This window comes from Poecilia reticulata, linkage group LG5, assembly GCF_000633615.1.
Source record: "Poecilia reticulata strain Guanapo linkage group LG5, Guppy_female_1.0+MT, whole genome shotgun sequence".
Lineage (NCBI taxonomy): Eukaryota > Metazoa > Chordata > Actinopteri > Cyprinodontiformes > Poeciliidae > Poecilia > Poecilia reticulata.
Window position 1 is genome coordinate 3,596,422 of NC_024335.1, and position 20,985 is coordinate 3,617,406.

At 37.2% G+C, this 20,985-nt stretch overlaps 2 protein-coding genes across 5 annotated transcripts in view; one reads left to right on the forward strand and one right to left on the reverse strand.

The window, feature by feature from the left end:
* Positions 1–3,555: 3,555 nt before the first annotated feature.
* ppil1 (peptidylprolyl isomerase (cyclophilin)-like 1) lies at positions 3,556–6,894 on the forward strand. 2 transcript variants are annotated; one of them, XM_008408815.2, is made up of 4 exons: positions 3,556–3,708; positions 4,028–4,182; positions 5,320–5,388; positions 5,617–6,894. In XM_008408815.2, the coding sequence occupies exons 2-4, from the start codon at positions 4,029–4,031 to the stop codon at positions 5,835–5,837; spliced, it is 444 nt and encodes a 147-aa protein (XP_008407037.1). In that variant the 5' UTR covers positions 3,556–3,708; position 4,028; the 3' UTR covers positions 5,838–6,894. The 2 variants fall into 2 exon arrangements, with proteins under 2 accessions (XP_008407037.1, XP_008407035.1); XM_008408813.2 differs by having other exon boundaries at positions 3,557–3,836.
* Positions 6,895–9,843: 2,949 nt separating this feature from the next.
* Positions 9,844–20,985, reverse strand: part of slc6a11a (solute carrier family 6 member 11a) — a 19,493-nt gene continuing 8,351 nt past the window's right edge. For 2 of the 3 annotated variants that reach the window (XM_008408811.2, XM_017305050.1), the window contains exons 7-16: positions 18,887–19,019; positions 16,854–16,988; positions 16,488–16,591; positions 14,831–14,955; positions 14,434–14,546; positions 14,197–14,334; positions 13,491–13,593; positions 10,751–10,851; positions 10,509–10,679; positions 9,844–10,397 (exon numbers count right to left, since the gene is read on the reverse strand). In XM_008408811.2, coding sequence (XP_008407033.1) covers positions 10,293–10,397; positions 10,509–10,679; positions 10,751–10,851; positions 13,491–13,593; positions 14,197–14,334; positions 14,434–14,546; positions 14,831–14,955; positions 16,488–16,591; positions 16,854–16,988; positions 18,887–19,019 — 1,228 coding nt within the window. In that variant the 3' untranslated portion in view covers positions 9,844–10,292. Of the gene's footprint in view, positions 10,398–10,508; positions 10,680–10,750; positions 10,852–13,490; positions 13,594–14,196; positions 14,335–14,433; positions 14,547–14,830; positions 14,956–16,487; positions 16,592–16,853; positions 16,989–18,886; positions 19,020–20,985 lie in introns of those variants that run through there. The other variant, XM_008408812.2, reaches the window with a different exon arrangement.

Consider the following 20,985-nt stretch of genomic DNA (forward strand, 5'->3'; position numbering starts at 1 on the left):
ATGTGATAAATTACAGCTGGAAAAGGGGTCTGATTATATAAGTTATACTTCTTCATACTCCTTTTCAGACTCATAATCACCGATGTGATGTGTCTTCAAGAAATTTATTATGTATTTTGTGTTTGTTCTACATTGCCGGTGAAAGGTTTGTCTGAAATAAATTACTAAATTACAAAAATTACAAATTACAAAATAATCTCCCTGGAGATTTGTCAGGGTGAGTGCATCGCTGTTTTTGCCAAAAGTTTCCCAAGGTAAACTGGTGGATGTTGCGTTGTTTGGAAATGTTGCTTCCCTATAATTATAATCAGTGGTTGAACTCACCAGAACAGTTTGTCCAGTCTGATCAGAGTCGATAGGAAGACGGATGGAGCTAAACAATGTCTGGTAAAATAGCAGCTTTGAGATCTGACAGAGGTGTTTTACTCTTTCACAGCCTGAATTATTTTGTCCTGTGCTCTATGTGTAGATTAATTGTAATGGATTTTAGCAGATTTATTAATATGCTGGGCTCCAGTGCTATGAATTGGTGACAAGAATATATTTCTTCAATGTTTCACCTTGAAAACTTCCAGTATCACAACAGTTATTAACGAGAAAGCACAAAAGATAAATAAAAATAGTTGAAATGAACAGCAGCATAACCTAAAATATAATTATGCGATAGTTTTGTTGAGTTTATTCATTGCTATTTGTGCATATTTCACCTTTCGCATTGAAACGACTTGGTCTTTCTCTATCACATGCATGGTATATTCTGCTCTCGGCGCTCGATCTGAGCAGAGCATCTGGCACTTTGGTATAGTATAAGCATGATGAAGTTACCCAACATCTGTCATTAGCTGATCATGGCCCTATGAAAAATAATCTTCAGTATCTTTGCCACCACTCCAGGAACTTACACATCACTGTCTCACATGATCCTGCATCACAGTCAGTGTGAGGTTATGCACCGTGACGGTGCATAACCTCACACTGAATTCTGTAAAAAACTGAATTCTGTAAAACATATGAAAATGCTTAAATAAACAGAAGTAGTTGATGGATATGACTACATTTTAATACTTCAATGGCATGTATAGCTGAGTACACGTGGAAGTAGTTAGCTGTGAAAGAGCTCAAAGTTTTTCTCTGATTTTTTTCAGAAATTATGTTATGTTCTGTTCACTTCAATGGGGCCCAAGATGATCCCAAAATGTATATTTCATAAACCTTAGATGATGTCAGTACCAACAGACATAGCAGTAATGTTCTGAATGAGCAAAATATGGTAAAAGTTGAATGTTTGAATAGCACAAAGTATGCAGAAGTAGTTCAGAGGCGAACAGTGTATGGAAACAGATGCTTTCTTGAACAGAAAGCATCTGTTTTCCTAGTTCTGCAAGCACTTTCTATGTTCTGACAGAACAGGACATAGAAACAGGACAATCTATTTTTCAGAAAGCTTTTTTTCACAGTAGCACCCATGCTTAACTCCAGCTAATACTTGGACATAGATGAATATAACAGAGAGAGAAATGTCGACTGCTGCGTTGGCTTTACTAGACATAAGATTTCTGTTTAAAAAGGCAGAAAGTTCACCTTTCCTTCAGGCTGTGTGAGGTTAGGCACCAACATAAAGGTTGCAATTCATCAACAGTTGGGAACATCCTAACAAACCAGAACATTTTATGACTGTAGGTCATAAAATCTACAGTCTAGACAATTTATTGTAAAAACAGATGGCATATTGAAATGTTTTTTTTTCCACATTTCCACATCTTTACAGATTTTTTTCCAGATTTGTGCATCAAAGTCCTCTTTTTTGTCTCTGGAATGCGGAACAAAACCGGTTGGTGTATAGTTTTGCAGCTGCAGGCCTTTAATGTGGGTCAGAATTATTCCTTGGTTGTTTCCCAGGGGTCAGACTTTTCACACCTACCAGCAGAAACCTTTTTAAGATTCTGAAACATTAGGGATCATGCCATTCCCTATGTCTAGAACTAATTCTGCATGTGAATTAAAACAAAAATTATAACAATCCTTGATGGCTTTGCATTAAAAAAACACATTGACTTAGAGGTGACTTCTCTAGAATTTAGTTGACACTTTTCAGAACTTTATAAAGTTTACTATGTTATCACATTCATAAAAACATTGGTCTTAACATCAGCCTTTGATACTGAGGATTAATGACTGAAAGATTAATTTGCCATGTCTGCCTGTCAAAGATACAATTTATTTTAAAATGTTAGTCTTTAAGAGCTTTTAATAGACAGGCCACTGTGAAATGTACAAAAAAATAAATAAAGTTTACTTACTTTCTTACATTTGGTTAATGCAGCTTAATTATGTTGTGATGTATTTTGGTGATTGATAGTTATTCTTGTTTTTTGCAAACTAATGTGTTGTATTGTAAAGTTTGCAGCATGCAGACGGTTCCAAAAGAACAGAAGGCAGTTGATTATTATTTGAATCAGACTCAAAAGGATATTTGTGTGTTAGTATAAACCTGCATGTTGATTAAAAGAACAAAATAAAAAAAAGTTTGAATGCCAATGTACGTAAATGTAATCCAAAGATTACCCTTTCCTGTGGGGCATGTTCATGTCCTGCATCTGAAGCCAGTTTGAACATAAATCAAGCATCACTGAACAGCTTTACAGTGCGCGAGACAGGAAGCCAAAGGGACTTTAAACACAAAACTTTCTTTCATGATCCAGAGCTGACATCAGGCAGGGTGGCAGGCTGCCTACACATCTGCAAAATACAGCAGAAATCATTGACTCATGCAGAAAAATAAAGTGTATAGAAACCTTACACACAGATTGACTCTAAGGAAAACAAAAAACTGGAACATTTAAACTGTATTAACAAGGGATAATAAAAGAATATAATAATAATAATAATAATAATAATAATAATAATAATAATAATAATAATAATAATAATAATAATAATAATAATAATACATAAAATGAGTAGTTTTTACTTACATTCCTTTAAGCAGCAAACTTCAAGGTTCTTTTTACATTTATTTTTCAGTACCTTTTATCTTAACGAATGAAGAACTGTTTCAGATATTTAACTGTAAGACTGTGCATAATTTGTAGGTGGATTTTTTTTTTAAAAACTGCTATTTTACCTTTACATGAGTGACATGGACAAGAGTCACTCAACATGACAAGGATATATTTCAGCAAAATTTTCAAATCAATTCGTTACCCAATAAGAAGAGCACCATAAAAATAATAATAATAATAAAAAATAGAAAGCAAAGTACCTTCTCTGAACTCCTATCCAACAGCACAACCATGTGTAACACAACCTTAGTTATTTCTGGACGAAAAGATCAAGCACACACACGATGTTTATTTTTAATGGACAATAATCAATTGTTTTATCTGAAGAAGCGTTGGTAGCATTTTTAATAATAACCACGCCCATGAGTAGAAAAATGATAGTTTTTTTGAAGCGAATTTGAACATTAACCAAAACTGATCACCAGTTGGTGGCGATATTGTACACTGAACAGTTGTTTGCCAGCCGACTTCCTTCAGAAGAAGAAGAAGAAGAAGAAGAGGAAGAAGAAAATAAACATGTCTTTGTGTATGAGTTTGACCAGCAGAGGACAGTACACTTCTAACATCAAGAGGACTCGACAGGAACTGAAAGAAGAAGACTAAAAGCCGCTCCAGGATCGGTTTGAATGAGCCACCAGCTTTGATAGTTTGTTCATTTGTTTTACCTAACTGGTTTGTTTGGGTTATTTGGACTTGTATCCTGCTGTGTAACGTTATAATGTCCGGCATACCTCCAGACACATGGCAGCCGCCCACCGTGGCTTTGGAGACCACGTCAGTATGAAAACACTACATGCTAAACTTGCTAGCTTTCATTTTTGTGCGCACGGAGACGTGCTTATAGATCCAATTTAAGAAATGAACGTGCCTATGTTAATATCACATTTTCACTACGAGGTGGTGCTGCAGAGCATGTTCCGCTTTTAACGGATTGACACTAATGGCAACGGTGATGTGTTTTTAAGGATGGGGACGGTTCTGGTGGAGCTTTACTGGAACCATGCCCCCAAAACGTGCAAGAACTTCGCAGAGCTGGGCAGGAGAGGCTACTACAACAACACCAAGTTTCACCGGATTGTCAAAGACTTTATGGTGCAGGCGGGGGATCCTACAGGAACAGGTAGGTGGAAGGAAGGAATTTATGCACGTCTCTTTACAAATAACTTCAAACGTTTGGAGTGCTTTAACCTTTAACCTCCATTATTTTGATGCTCCTACGTAAAATCACCATGTTGAACGCAACACCTGAAAGAGTTGAAGGTGAAGGGTTACATTTCAACACAACATGCAGCCAGAAATGCAGTGCAGTGATGTAGATCAGGGGTCAGCAGCCTTTGCTCCAACCAAACAAAATCTGTTCAGAGCCACAAATGCAAAATGTATCTATAAAATAAAATATGTAATTGTGACATTGTCTACAATAAGATGTTTGTTTTGACTTTTAAGCCCAAAAAAAAAAGCGAGTTTATTTATGTTTTTTGGGTTTTAAAATTAAATCAAATGTTTATATTGCAGGGAATAGCTTTTCTGTTAGCAGAATGTTAAAATTTAAATGAAAATTATGTAAAAAAAAACAAACAAAATAATTACTTCACAAAAGTAGTCATTACTCTAACAGTGTAAATGATCTGCTAAGTAGTTTTTATTTGTTGTTGTAGCATGTTAATAGATTTCTGAGAAGATTTTAAAAGATTTTCTTTAACAATGTTAGTAAAAAAAAACAGTTTGAGAGCCACAGTGGAGGATCTAAAGAGCCACTTGCAGCTTCTAACTGCTGGTTTAGCTTAATATAATATAATATAATATAATATAATATAATATAATAATACTTTTATGTCTTAGAGAGTCAGGGAGCTCAGTACAGAAGCCTGTTTTTTTTTTATTTTTATCTACGCCCACTGAAACCTTAAATTTAATCAAATAACTGAGTTTCTTTAGCACCATGAAAAGAGGCACATTGCACCAGATTTAGCCCTAATGCACAATTTTTTGTGCATAGGTTTTGTGTGAGCTTTTCACATAAAATAAGATATTTTATAATGTAGGATTTTTTTTAATCCACTAGATACAGGTAATCAAATTAAGGATTTGATTTTTCTAAATCTAAAGTGTCAGATTATGGTGCTGCTGTTGGGCTCAATTTATTTAAAAATGTGTGTTTGCCATGTTTTTAGTAAATGTAGAAGGCCCTGTATGTGATTTTTACTTTGGTTGGTTGGCTAAATGTGCAGCTGTTGATCTTTGTTTTGACCCTCAGGTCGAGGCGGTGCCTCCATTTATGGTAAACAGTTTGAGGATGAACTTCACCCGGACCTGAAATTTACAGGTAATCTCAGAGGGGGAAAAAAAACATGTCAACACATAGGTGGATTTTATCCACATTCAACATTTAATTTAGAAGTTTAAATCAATAAATGTCATTTTTTGCTATAATTTGTCATATTGTGACTGCCCAAAAGTGTGTTGGTTTTTCTGTTAAGATAATTTGCATCTTCAGTATCTGTGAACATCAGAAAATGACCTCTCTTTTCTTTTCCTTTGTTCATCTCTTCAGGCGCTGGAATTGTGGCCATGGCCAACGCAGGACCAGACACCAACGGAAGTCAGTTCTTCCTCACCCTCGGACCCACGCAGTGGCTGGACGGGAAGCATAGTATTTTTGGAAGAGTGTGCCAAGGCATGGGTGTGCTAAACCGGATCGGGCTGGTGGAAACAAACAGTCAAGATCGTCCGGTCGATGATATTAAAATTGTCAGAACCACTTTACCTATTTAGACAAAACGTCTTTTTTTAATTTGTATTTTTTTACTGCTTTGGAAAATAAATGCTAAAACTTCACAAGAGTTTTTTTTTTTTTTGCAGTGTTAATGCTTAGAGAGTAAAGGAATGATGAAAATTACCAACATCAGGCAAAATTAAAACATATTTATCTACATCAAATGTCCTCTGGGAAACTCACGCATGTCTTTCTTTTTATGTAAGTCAGGAAGCATTTAAGCTCATTAATACTTAAACATCTCTGAGTTTTGTGGGGTTTTTTAACACACTGGACATTTCTTAGATGTTAAAATGGGAGTCCCTATGTGTAAAATTAGCCCTGTCACTCATGATTGTGCCACTTAGAAAATATATTTTTTTTCAATTTTACATCCACTGAAACAAATACAATCAAATAATTTTGAGTCTGTTTGGCATCAGGGACAAAAGATGCATTGCACCAATGTATAATGCATATTTGTTGTCCAAATTACTATAAAAATCAAAAAAATATTCAATGTTAAAAACGTTCATCCCTCTTCCTGGGCAGACCATCCTTTATCAATTTACGTAAACTAGTGAATTAAGTGCTTCGCTGTTTGGCTCAGCTCTTCACCATCCCCATAGAAAGATATAAATAAATCCCTCCTACGCAATATTTTTTTTTCTTAAGAAATGAACGCATTTCTTTGTTTGAAACTCTCCACCACCAAAGTGCTGTCAAAGGACTTGGTGGGTGCGGCAAAAGATGGATTCTCCAAACTAGAATAAATTTAGAGGCTTGATGAGACGATGACTGCTGCTAGCTGGAGCTTTCTGAAACGGAAGAACAGAACAAGTCAGCCCCACAGTGGACGATATGTGAACAGCTTTATCTGTTGGACATGAAGTGGGGAAAAAATGCCAGATTTTGTGGTCTAAATATCCCTTAAGTGAGTTAATTTGTTAGAAAATCTCCAACTTGAGATCATGCTGTCTGCATATGTGCTTCAGATATGCATGACTGACTATCTGCACTGTGTGCCTGTTATAAGCCTTTATTTTTGTTTCATAAACGAGTGCTTTTTAAAATCTATTTTGATTCTTTTCCTTTTTTTAAAAACTGAACTGTCACTCACTCTACAAAGACACAATAACAATGAACAAAGTTACTGTATCTTACCCCAGAAAGTATTTTATTGTACAACTTTACAGCCATACTCACAGAGAAAAGGCTTTATTAAAGTAAAAAAAATACTTTGTACCAAAAAAAGATTTAAAGCTCTGTAAAGGTTACTTTGTAGCTTTTCAAAAGTCATAAAACATGTTTACTTGGTTCATATAGTGCATAAAATATATCTCATGTAAAAAAATAAAATAAAAAAAAGTCAGATAAAAGCCCTTATAAGTAGTCACATCAAATTAGCAGTGGTCAAAAATGTCCTTATAGCATACTGTCTTGCCTGCCAATGGATAAAAATCACATCATAACCATTTGGTCTGGCCACAATCAGAATAAAATGCCTGATATGGCTCTACTCAAATGTAATACACAAATTTAGCACCGCAAAGTCATTAAAAATATATTTTCTTCCCAAATCTTAAGTTCAGAATTGTGTTTTCCTGAAAAACCTAATTAGCTTTGACTTTGAATGTTTTTCTTTACACATTTCAGCATTGTAACGTAAATACTAGTGATACTACAACAATATGAAACAGCTTTAATGCCTTTCCTGTGCATTAAGAGATAAAGTCACTGTAAAGCTATATGCATTTGCACTGAGTACTAATGTGTGCTGTGTCATCACTGTTATTTGGCTTTTCTTTGGGTTGGTAAACATCAGTATGGGTTTGTGTCACTGCTAGACATCTCCAAAACATTTCTTCCAATACACTTGTGAAGATGCTACAATGCCTGATTGTCAGTAAGGCACATACTATGCAAAGATCCACATACCAACTCTTTTTGCAACATCAAACATTATATAACATTCAACAAAGGCCCCTTAAAGGCTCTCATTGGCTAACGAGTGCGTAATTATTGCAGAGTGGAAACAGAAGAAATGCAGGTTGCTTCGTTGCTTTACTGTGCTATACAAATAAAACTTGAAATTGGGGGTCAGCGCTTAGCATGTTAAGGCGAGGGTTACTTCACCAGTGCATAAAGGGTGTCTGCATATATGTGACCTCATGCTGTCATATGTTCAACATGCTTTTGGTAGACTGCTGTCCAAACCCATATTACATCATAAGTTCAATGCCCTATACATCTGAGTCCAGGTAGTCAAATAATTTTTAGCTAAATTCGTCAGAAAATAGGTCAGTCTGCCTCATTGTAGCATCTACTTCAAGCATTCCACATTCTGAGGGTAGTATGTCTTCATGACTGTAGAAATAATGTTTGCATACCTTAGCATAAAATTGTATGTGCAACATATATGGTAGCGGATTGCTGCCCAAAACCAAACTGCATCATTCTGATGAATCATTACTGTAAGCAAATGACATCGTAGAGAAGCTCATACTGTAAAAATCAAAAACCTTTTTATGAGGTCACATAAAATTTGTTTTTTTTCTACACTTTATGAAAGTTCAGACATCTTGTGCTTTAAGTTCATTGCCCTGTGCATTACCTAAATTAATCAGAAATAGGTTTGCCACGTTTTTTGTTGCCGCCCATCACCCTTAAGTATTTATGCAACATTATTATTGGGTCATTACTGCAAAAGCGGAGTGTGTCTGGTATGTATGGACTCTCAATGTTATGGCCCTCATGCCTCTAAAATATTCAACAAGTCCAAACATCAGTGACATCATGGCTTACAGCTGCAGTTTACATCACATCTGCTAAATTATCAGTCCCATAAAGACAAGGATGGAGAGGTATTTACTTAAAGCTGCATATACATTATGCAGTATGCAACCAAAACACAAAGCAAATATGTAAAAGCTTGACTAGGGTATAACAATCTGCTGCTGTAGCAGGCAAAAATAAAATAGAAAATAGAGATAAACTGCTGTCACGTCTCATGAACAATCCCACACTGATGGTCTGTACAGAGGTTACCCACCAAAACAGAAACCTGTGTTGAGCGGTAAAGCAATATTGAAGAATTTCCACACAGGTCAGCCCCCCATTGCAAAGAACTGTCAAGTTTAAACTGAAACTGAGTTTTTGTCTTCTTGTGAAAGCAGAAAGATTTAGTGCCAAACAAACATCGTTTGCTGTTTAGCTCCTGCTGTGAATGTGGAATGCAATGCAAATAGTTGGTATCAGTGCCGCCTCTAGTTGACAGTCTTTGCTTAGGTTGCAGTGTCTCAATTATACTGTTGGTTTAACATTCAAAAATGTGGAGTTTGTTTGAGCTTTTTTGGTCCTTTTTATTCTTACATATTTCCCTCTTTACAGTTCAGAGACATCAAAGGGGAATTTCTATGTGGCAAAAACGTTTCCCTTGACAAAGTGGTGTGAGGTTCCACATATCAAAAGTGTCTTAATTTCATTTCATTATTTATTTAAATAAGTTTTACTTTAATTATTTAATACTAGATACAAATTAACTGATTTTAAAATGAAAGATTTCTAAAATAATAACAAACACCACATATTTTAACTAAACAACCTCCGCAAGACAAACTAACCTCAAAATTAAGAAAATGTGTGTTTGGTCAGTTATTTCATTGTTGTAATAATTTTTCTAAATTGTATCCCATTTGTAGCTTGTTTGTTTCTTTTTAAATCACACATTTGAAATAAAAAAAAATATATTTGTTGGCTGAAAAGCAGAAATAAAAATATGAAAAACAATCACACTGCCTCCTCCAAAAGCTGTTTGGCAAAGGCAGGATTTGGAAACTCTCTCTCAACTAAGAAAATAATTTTTCTTACAAATGTGTCTTTAGGTTTTGTATTATTTAAAAAAAAAAAAAAACAGACCTAGTTGTTGGTGTACTCTAATTTATAATTCCTAGAGTCTGTAAACTCAACATTCAAATTTTACACCCTGGAAAATGAGAATTTAATGCGAACAAATGAGACAAAACCTATTTTTCTATTGTTTTACAAAAGTTGTATTCTGCAATACAAACACATGGTGAACACACCCTCACTGCTCTGCAGGAAGGTGCTATACTGCCATATTTTTGATGAATTTTTGCAGTTCCTTCTCTCCTCCTGATGTACATGTTAATGTAATTAAGCCTCATTTATCCAAAATTCCTGAGCAAGACAGCAAGCAGATATAGTTAGGTTGTGGGCGTTGCGTATTGGGGTCTCTATGTATTTATCACACTCTTATTCCAGGTCTGGTTTTCTGGGAACGAGTACGTTGTTGTTGGGAGATTTCTACACACCCTCTCATATAAGAAGAAAATGTCTCAGAAACGTGAAGAAAATATGACAAGAGCAGCAAATCATATACTAAGAATACAGAAGCTGTTTCTATTGTATGAGCTAATGTGCTGTACTTAAGGAAAATATAAAACAGTTAGGTTTCATAGCACAGAGTCATTTTGTTCCTTGTTCTGAGCATGCATCAATGCGTCGATGCTTGCCATTCCTGGAAGGTCATCTGCAGGCTTGGAGGTTTTCTTAAGTCGCTGAGGAAAATATAAATAACGTGATAAATTCTCCCCAGTACTTCCAGACATACACTAAATAACAGACTTCAACAATGTTGAAATCTTTTGAATGCCTTATCATCTACTGACCTGCCAGAGAGAGCCTTTTTCTTTGGCCAGTTTGAAGACCATGGTAACTGGGATCATGGACAGCGATGACATGGCCAGAAACCAGCCAATCCAGTAAGTCCACCAGGGATACACGTAGGTGTTGTTGAACTTCATTGGCGTGTATCTCAGGAGCAAAAATACAAGGGTTGCCTTGACAGGAAGAGAAAATTAAAAATAAACTGTTTGAATCAAAGTGAAAGTTTAACTATTTGGCCTCTTACACTGCAAACAAGAGGGGTGATGTAGAGCCAGCAGTACTTGAACAGCGGCAGAGGTTTGTAACCAATCATGTCTTCGATGTTGCCACTGAAGCGTTCAGCACCTAGGACAACAAAGATACGTCATTTTACTAAAAGAAAAAAAGTGCGCAAAGGCTGCGCACCATCTGACGAAAGCTCATCTACAAAAATAAAAAATAGCTTGTAGAAGCTCATCTATAAATCACTCACTTAACCAATTCAAGCCAAGCAAGTGCATGTCATTGTGTGATGTGGTGAGGCAGACATGAAGGAACTCAGACCGAATGTTTTTTTGGCTTACACCTTTGATCTTTTGTGTCATCCGCTGTATACCCACCCAAACGCCACTTTGTCGTTTCCCACTTTCATTTTGAAACCATAAAGCAAATAGTTTGAACCCAAAGAGACACTAAGAATTCGTCTGGTGACTGAAATTAGACAATTTTCAGCTTGCCTGCTTATTAGCCAAACAAAAACTGAAAAATCTGAACTTTTTTGATGTCAGTAAATGCACCTTCTTAAATACTACCCTATAGTGATGATGATAGCACTCAACAATGTGAATGCAGTTACAGGAGAGAAACTCAAGTCCATACTAACTTAAAGTATTAGTGTTAGTTAATTATAAATGCATAGTTTATCAGAAACTTTTTGGTGATCATTCATTCGCAGCTCAGTGTGCAGTTTTGTGTTTCATTAAGTTAATCTTTGTAAACTAGGTAAAATTGTTAATTCCTTACATGACAACAAGCTCATTTTAACAGCTCTAATGCTTTTTATCTTAGTTTGCTCATTTTACATAACAATTCAAGATACTTTACAAAACACACAGGTTTAATTCATTATTTCAATTTAAATCATAATAATGTAACTTCAATGCAGTCCAGTCATATAGCCTAATCAGTTCTTTGTAAAAGTATGCAAACCAATTAAGCCTTTTGACGTTTTGTCTTCTTATAACCACAAACTTTATTGTATTTTTCAAGCAATCTTTGTGAGAAGCTAAAATGTTGTGGAACCGCAAAATGGCTTCAGTTTTCTGTGCAAAGAAAATCATGAAACACGTGAATTTGCATGAAACCCAACTGAGACACTGTTAAGAAGGACTTTTGATTGGAATTATAGCCACAAGCCATTTGAGGCGTGTCAGCTTTCCACATCTACAGACAGAAATCTTTGCCCATTCTTGTCCAAAACTTAATTAAAGCTCAGTCAGATTGAATGAATAGTTTCAGCGACATTTAAAGTCTTGTCACTGTTTCTGAGTTGGGTTTTATGTCTATGCTTTCACATAGACACTGGGCCACTCTAATAAATAGATATACTCTGAAATAAGTCAGTCCTTTGTACTTCTGGTTGTACATTAAGTTTCATTGTCTTGCTGGAAGGTGAAATTCTGCCCAGTCTCAATCATACAGCTGCGAACAGGTTTTCTCCTTGGACTGCTCTGTAATTATCTCCACCCATTTCTCATAAACTTTGATCGGCTTAAGTTTCAGAAAATTTTTTGTCAAAGTTGAAACAGCAGAGAATGACAAACTTGGTTTTCTTCTGCAAAGATACAACTCTCCATTAGCAGAGAAAGTTGGGTAACCTGATTAACCTGCGTCAGTCTAGATGAGCAAGGCTGGTAGAGAAATATCTCAAAATAAAAATCAGACACCCATGTGTTCTTCTTCTTCCACCTAACAAACATAGCATACTTAGGTGTTCGTCACATAAAATCTCAGTATATCATTTTGAAATTAGCAAACGGACAAACTGTAGAAAATCTCAAGAGTTATGATTACATTTGGAAAGCAGTGTTTAAAAGAGGGGCTGCACAGTGGCGCAGTTGGTAGAGCTGTTGCCTTGCAGCAAGAAGGTTCTGGGTTCAATCCCCGGTCTTTCTGCATGGAGTTTGCATGTTCCCCCTGTGCATGCGTGGGCTCTCTCCGGGTACTCCGGTTTCCTCCCACAGTCCAAAAACATGACTGTCAGGTTAATTGGGTTGTCTAAATTGTGTGTGTGCATGGTTGTTTGTCTTGTGTGTCTCTGTGTTGCCCTGCGACAGACTGGCAACCTGTCCAAAGTGACCCTGCCCCTTGCCCGGAACGGCAGCTGGAGATAGGCTCCAGCAACCCTCCCAACCCCAACCCCACCAAGGGACAAGGGCGCAAAGAAAATGGATGGATGGATGTTTAAAGAGAGAGTGACATTCAGCCATGTCTAAAGTTGGGAATTAACTTGCATAAAATGTGCCAATAGTCCACATCTGCTGAGAAGGTTAAAGACACATTTGGTTATATAAAGTTTCAGTCACAAATGTATGTGTTAAGGAAAACTAATTTAATGAGATTTACTAGAGATTTAGCTGTATGCAAAGAGAGCTAAAGCACAACAGACTAAATTGTTGTTCTGCATGTCATCGGAGAGTTAACTAAAATTGTGTTTAGAGCAGGTTGGAAACAGAGTCTCAACAAAAAAGAAGGAAAGCAGATGTTAGAGTAACAGGATCCACGATGTGTCCCTTAGGACCACGTGACAGGCCCCACTGCCAATGCCTACCCTGCATCGAGATTAAAACAAGTCGAAACACATTTGACAAAGTGGTTAAGGCTCAACCAACTGGGACAGAGATCATTAAAGTTAAATTGTCTTTAAAAATTGCATGTTGTCTTTTACAAGGAATTTTGAGAATCTAAATGTTACTGCAACTTAATTAAACTAAAACCTGCCTTACCATAAATCCATCCGATGATCACTGACTGGAAGATTGCCATTAGAAGGAGAGTTGGGCCGCTGCAAACGTAATGATCAAAGATCTGCAGAATGTATGCACCAGCCTAAAATTAAAACAAACAACAATTGTGGTTTAGTGCTTTTTTGTTTGTTTGTTTGTTTTTTACCAGTTTGTGAAACAAGTTTTAACAGCTACAGCTGCAACTAAAACAAAGTAAAGCAGTTATTTGCAATAAACAAATTTTAAAAAAAGAATAATGGTTTTAGTGTTAAATGTGGTTTCACCAAGTTAAACATAAAATGCTGTTTTTTTTCTAACAGTTTTAAAACTATTCAACATTTTTATGGCGAGCATTATTTCCACACGGGAGAGAATCCTTTTAGTGTTATGACAGTTTTTAAGAAGTCTGAGCCTAAAGTCAGTATTTTTCTGCATCTAACTTCCCTGACATTAACTTTTTGGTAAAGTTGAAGTCAGGCAAAATAATTCTCTGTAGTATCTAGGATGTATTTTTAACTGAAGCGTTGGATCATTGTCCTCTGTGAAGGTCCAATGACGCTCGAGCTTCAACTTTTCTTTTCATGATGTCCTGAGAGTCGATCAAATCCATCGCATCGGATGGAACAAAGCTTATGTGAACTAAGCCTTACGGCCATAATTATTGTGGATTTATTGCTCATCTTTATAACGATGTCCAACAACTCACCTCTGTGACCAAAAACAAGCCAAACAAAGAGCTAACAGTACAGATCAGCAACAGAAGAAGCTCCCTGCGGTATCCCTTTCGGAGGTAGGAAGGGTAAAGATCCGTTAAAGACGTCATGTTGCTTTCAAGCCCTGCAAACTGCAATGAAGCAATATAATGGGAGCTTAATACAGACAGTGCAAGAGCAAAACTTAGACCAAAGCTTAAAGTTGTTATAAAAGAAATAATTATTCTGACCTGTCCATCAATTCCCAATAAGATGATCATGAAGAAGAAGCACACAGACCAGACCTGAGGCCACGGCAGAAGAGTTACTGCTTGAGGATAGACAATGAAGACGAGTCCAGGACCTACAGAAAATACACAAAGGAAGTCATTCAAGTTGCCAGAACTTTAGTCATATGAGATGGTTGCTGCTAATAAACAACACATCACTCATACAGGACACTATTGGTAGACTGCTGTCCAAAGCCATGGTCACATCTGCAATGTACTAAATTAAATGTAGTAACAAATAACTTATAAACATCTAGCGGCTCTTTTATCAATCACAGTGTCATTTAAAAGGAAAGCAATTCCTGGAGAAAAGAAGAGGCAGTTTCCAGACATTCATGCTGGCCTGGAGCTTCTGTACCTGATTCAGCAACTGCAGAAACGTCAACTCCCTGCTTTGTTGACATGTAGCCCAGAACGGAGAAAATTGCAAATCCAGACACTATGCTGGTCCCACTGTTCAGCAAGCAAAGATAGAAGGAGTCTCTGCAAATCAGATGAAATATAATTATTTGCTGTACAGACATCTTCAAAAAAGTAAACAATTGGGATGACATATAATAGTGCAGAGAATACTAAGTAAAACTCTTTTTGTCTCGTTAAATTTATCAACCTGCTATTTTTAGTTAGCTGGTGTAGAAGCTAGCTAAAAACTAACTAATGTGTGTTCAGAGCATACACCCCTATTTGCTGCCCAGTTATTACTGTGACTTTGGTGCCAGTGTGGCTGCTATTGGTTCTCAGTTTAATCATTTTACATACCATTTGAATTAATTACAGCAATAAGTGAACTTCGAACACGTTCCGGGGGAGGTGGGGGACATCGAGTCTGAGTGGACCATGTTCCTTACCTCCATTGCCGAGGCGGCTTATCGGGTTCTCTGGGAGTATGGGGTACCGGGCCCTTTGATATGGGCTGTCAGGTCCCTGTATGACTGTTGTCAGAGTCTGGTCCGCATTGCTGGCAGTAAGTCGGGCTCGTTTCTGGTGAAAGTTGGACTCTGCCAAGGCTGCCCTTTGTCACCAATTCTGTTCATTACTGTCAAGGACAGAATTTCTAGGCGCAACCGAGGTGTTGAGGGGATCCGTTTTGGTGGCCTTAGGATCGCATCTCTGCTTTTTGCGGATGATGTGGTCCTGTTGGCTTCATCAGATCGTGATCTGCAGCTCTCGCTGCAACGGTTCGCGGCAGGGATGAGGCTCAGTGCCTCCAAATCTGAGGCCATGGTCTTGAGCCAGAAAAGGGTAGAGGGCATTTCTCCTGGTCAGGGGGGGTCGTCCTGCCTCAAGTGGAGGAGTTTAAGTATCTGGGAATCTTGTTCACGAATGAGGGAAGAAGGGAGCGGGAGATTGACAGGCGGATTGGGGCAGCATCTGCCGTAAAGCGGGCGCTGTACCGGTCCGTCGTGGTGAAGAGAGAGCTGAGTCAAAAAGAGAAACTCTCGATTAACCAGTCGATCTACGTTCCCACCCTCATCTATGGTCATGAGCTTTGGGTCATGACCGAAAGAACGAGATCACGGATACAAGCGGCCGAAATGGGTTTCCTCCGCAGGGTGGCTGGGCTCTCCCTTAGAGATAGGGTGAGAAGCTCGGTCATCCGGGAGGGACTCAGAGTAGAGCCGCTGCTCCTCCACGTCGAGAGGAGCCAGTTGAGGCTTGGGCATCTGGTAAGGATGCTTCCTGAACGCCTCCCTGATGAGGTGTTCCGGGCACGTCCCACCGGGAAGAAGCCTCGGGGAAAACCCAGGACACGCTGGAGGGACTATGTCTCTCGGCTGGCCTGGGAACACCTTGGGGTTCCCCCAGAGGAGCTGGAAGAAGTGGCTGGGGAGAGGGAAGTCTGGGCCTCCCTTCTGAAGCTGCTGCCCCCACGACCCGACCCCGGATAAGCGGAAGAAAAGATGGATGGAACTTTGATCGTTTTTATAGAGAATCGAATGAAAATAACGTCAAACTTTTATTTTGAAATAAAAGTTGTTTACTTATGTAAAATAATACGTCCATCATTTCCTCACCTGTAACAGTTGTTGTTGTATTTGTTGTAGCTTCCAAATGTGGTCATGTACCCCAAGCAAATGGCATAGGAATAAAATATTTGTGTTCCAGCATCCATCCAGACCTAAAGAAGTCAAAAATAAAAGATTTTTAATAATGTACCATTTTTACTCATTGAAAAAGTATTAGATGTACAGCCATGTCAAAATTTAGGACACAGCCACAGCCTTTGTGTTTTTCCTGACATATTTTGACATGTGGATGTTTAGTGTCAATCTTGGCTTCATACAGAAATTCAGTTAAAATAGTCAAACAATAAAAACTAAAATAAAGAACCATGACTGCAAAATTTCTGGTTATTTTCTAAACTGTGGATATATTTGTACCTGTGAGTCGGCGAGTCGTGAAGGATCAGGGTATAGGTAGTATTTGATACCGTGGAAAGCTCCAGGAAGTGTAATTCCTCTGAAGAACAGCACCACCAATAAAACAAAAGGGAATGTGGCAGTGAAGTATGTAGCCTGTATAAAAAACAAACAAAAAAAAGCCCTAAAAGCATCTGTAATAAGTGAATGCAATCAGACGCGACCACCAAATTTAGAAATTTCACACATGTTTGGCAGCTTGGAAATTCATACAGTTTTTAAACTGATGAGACAAGACATTATCCAACATATCGGCAGATGTCAAATGTTGGATTAGTTACAAAACTCCCACTGTTTTTATTTTATATTTACACACCCCCTCTTTGAGCATTACAAAACTTATCTATTCATGTGTGACAGAAGAATTAGCCTCAGGTTACCTCAGAGGCGCCAATGATCTCTAGGAGTTCAAATGTCGACTAATGTAATTTGATCCACAGGCATTGAGGAAAAACACTGTTGGGTCTGAGTCAAGCCACTATAGGCAACTTTTGTGTCACAAACAAATTCATCTAATTGAGATGCCGGTCATCATTTCCACTTTGTGTACTTTCAACAACATTCTTTAGGATTTGCTAATCCGTTGAATCGCAGACATGTGAGAGTAATAGCTTATGGTTTTACTTATAACCTACGGGGAAAACATCCAGAAGCACAAGTGCTGTCTTTGCTCCCTTCCTGCACAAGTTCACAAGACCAAAGTTTTATTTGAAGGAAATTTCCACCATTACAATTCAGTCCATGAGGTACAAATTATGTAATGAGATGGCATGAAGTTAAATTCTAGCGCTGCCGTGGACGTCTGCTAAATCTGTCTTCCACTACTGCAGCAAACTAGTGTGCGGTGCAAGTTTGGCTGTTTGGTGTTTTGAGCCGAGGTTACATGAATACAGCCTGAGATGTCTGTGCCGACGATCGAGGCTGGAAAAAAAAATAACCAGTGGATTTCAAACTTATACATTCCAACAGAAGGTGGCAGACAGCATTACATTTTCAATAAGTTCACATTGTTTTGTTATTGATGCATAAGAAGCTTTGTTTGTTAGTAAAAAGATAAGATAAAAACACAGAGGATAGACGTGAAGTCTCAATTGTATTGTGAAAAGCCACAAATATTGTGTTACTTTGGTCAAATGAGCCTAATTTGGATGCTATTTGCTTGTTTGTTGAGAATGAATTAGATCCATATCTAATCTATCATCTACCTACCTATTTGTTTTTGTGTTAGAGCCATGTTTAAACAAATGTTGGTTAAACCTGGTCTGCATCATTCTTCAGTGACTACAGATTTGATCTGTAGCTGCTCCAAATATTTACAACCTTTTAATTTTATGAAGTAAACTTGGCAGCTGTGCCTTTGAATAATTAAAATACTTCAGAAATGTTCTTCTAAACTTGAGTACCTCCTTTGATAAGAGACAGAAATTTTATGTGATAGATCAACACATACCAGTGCCTCCTTGAAGGAAATTGTTAATTTTTCCACATTTTCTTTGTGAAATACACTCCAATAGCTCTGCTCTGTGTGTTGCATTCTGGTTGATAATGTGCCAAGCTACCTTTAACTTCAATTTGAGCTCCAAACACTTTCACATTCTAAATAATTACAATTAATGGGTACACGGTGAACTAAATCTTTCCACGTCATTACCATGTTTTTTCATGATTTGTAAAAATACTTATCCAAGAGAAAACAACTGTTAATGTAAAAGATGAAATGCCCATGCATAAATACAAAATGGGGGGAGGAATTCAGTTGTCCAAGAACCTCTTTGGTCCATAGGTTTGTTTATTTTAGATTTTTTGTTTTCGGTAATCTGTTGTTAGCAGGTACTGGTTAGCGCCTTCAAAAGGAAGTATTCATCCTTCAGATTAATTGTGAGAAGTGATAACACTTAAAATATCATTCCATTATCTTCTGTCTGAATGAAAGGTGTCCATTCAGATTAAAGCCTGCGTCACACATGATGCACATTCGTTTATTTAAGTCGTACCTTCCCTGTGGATCTCACTCCCTTCCATACGCAGAAGTAGCAGATGACCCAGGACAGAAAAAGGCACAATGAAAGGTCCCAGCGAATGTTTCCGATTGCCTCTATGCCCGTGGAAATGTTTAACACACGTCGCCTGCAAGAAGTATGTGAGGTCAATATTGATAAACAAATATTTACAGATGTATGCAGGCTCAAACTCAACATAATCTGGAAACATTACTTTGCAACGGAAATGTACAAGATCGAACAATAAAAACTTCTTCATGAGCCAGACTTTAAGGGAAACATTTGAAAGGCGATCTTTTTAAATAGGTTACATTTACTTTTTTTTTTTTTTTACTCATTTTATTTTAGCTCTTATATCTGAATTATCTGAATCAGATTATTGGGTGTCTAGTTCCGATTAGAGGCAAGTTGCAATGATGGACAATTTGTTTCCATTTCTTTGACTACAACTACAAAAATGTTTTATATCTTAGCTTGATAGTTTTCAAATATGCTTGTTGATTATGTCAGTTTTTGGTGTTTTTTAAATGCAGCAGTCCTAATTAGTGACACCTAAAATGAAAATCACTCTTACAGCTGCAACAAGAGCAAGTGAAGACTCTTGTTTATTTGTCTAAAGGGTCCGAAAGAAAATATTAATGGATTCTAAGCCAGACAGCTTTGCTGCTTCTCTCTGCAGGGGGACGGTAGTAATGTAATTAAACATGCATAATAACCCCAAATCAGCAGGATTGAGACTGTTGTTGATCTACGCTACATCAAGTTAACTTTTGCAAAAATGCTCAAGTCAGATAATTTGATGTCAGAAAGAGATGAAAGTGATAAATGTGAAAGCTGTCTTTATCTTGCAATATGATGCGGAACTAAATTGTTAAGTTTAGTTTCATGGTGTTTTCATATGGAGCAAAGGGTTTCGTTATACTTACTTCTAAGTTAGCAACTTAGAAGTAAATAACATCTGTTGTTGTTATAACCAGATTATTTGTGTTAGTTATATTTAATCATAGTTTTGTGTTACTTCTATCTAGCTAGACATGTTTATTTATTTAAACTGAGGTTAGTCTTGGTCCATGATCTTTTAATGGTCCAATGTGATGCACATACTGCTGCTGATCATGACCTGGTAAAATAAGCTACAAAGTCTTTCATTGTACTGTGTTGTGCAAAAAACACAAACTCAAATTTGTTTCATAGGAATGTAATGTGAAAGACCCACACAAACGAGTACAAAACAGTAAAGTGGAAGAAAAAGCCACACATGGCATGTGTGGCTTTATAAATAAAGTTGGCATCCAACAGCAAGGGGACAATGTGAATAATTTGAACTGACTGTAGATCAGTTTTTCTTTTGCCCCAACAATCAGGTGAAAAATGTCACTCATGTGAAGCTGACTGAAAAGAAAAGGTGACATTGCACAGACTAAGAAATGAATCCCATGCATGAAAACATTTCTTTGAGTAAACATCTTTAAAAATTATTTGCAACCAATTAGCTTCATATTTTACTTTACTGTGGTCAGGATCAGGGTCTGTAGTTTTGTTCATTGGTAATCTGTGTTTGGATTTGCTACTCTCGTTTTAATTATATCCGCCTTGTTTCGGTTTTACTTTAAATAAGTCCATTCTTAGTTGTTTCTTTTGGATCATGTTTATTAAAGCTGGAGCAGCGACACATATGCAGAACACCAGCCCTTGAAAACTGACATTGAAGATTTAACAATAACTTTTTCACTAATCTGTAAAAAAGTTATTTTCCCAAGAGGCTTTCCAAAAAGGTTTCCTCTATGACTTATCATTTATTGTAAGATTTAGCTGAATAAATTTGACTAAACTGAAATCAGTACAGATGTCAAAAGAGTGACTGAAATGATACTAAATTCTATTGAAAATCTGTCATTAAAACTAAATGAAGTTTTATGTCAAAATTAAGACTAATCACCAATGTATTTATAACAAATAATCAATTACGTCTAGGGAGATAACCATCAAATGGAAATGTGCAGCACTGCAAAGTTCATAAATGTTCCTGTGGAGACTTCCTTCCTTCCTTCCATCCATCCGTCCATCCATCCATCCATCCATCCATCCATCCA

What these genes read in the sequence shown, in the direction of transcription:
- ppil1 (XM_008408813.2), top strand. Translation starts at nt 3,781, where the DNA reads ATGTCCGGCATACCTCCAGACACATGGCAGCCGCCCACCGTGGCTTTG. An exon ending in ACCGTGGCTTTGGAGACCAC is followed by an intron (nt 3,837 to 4,027) that starts GTCAGTATGAAA and finishes TGTGTTTTTAAG; the next exon opens with GATGGGGACGGTTCTGGTGG. An exon ending in CCCGGACCTGAAATTTACAG is followed by an intron (nt 5,389 to 5,616) that starts GTAATCTCAGAG and finishes TCATCTCTTCAG; the next exon opens with GCGCTGGAATTGTGGCCATG.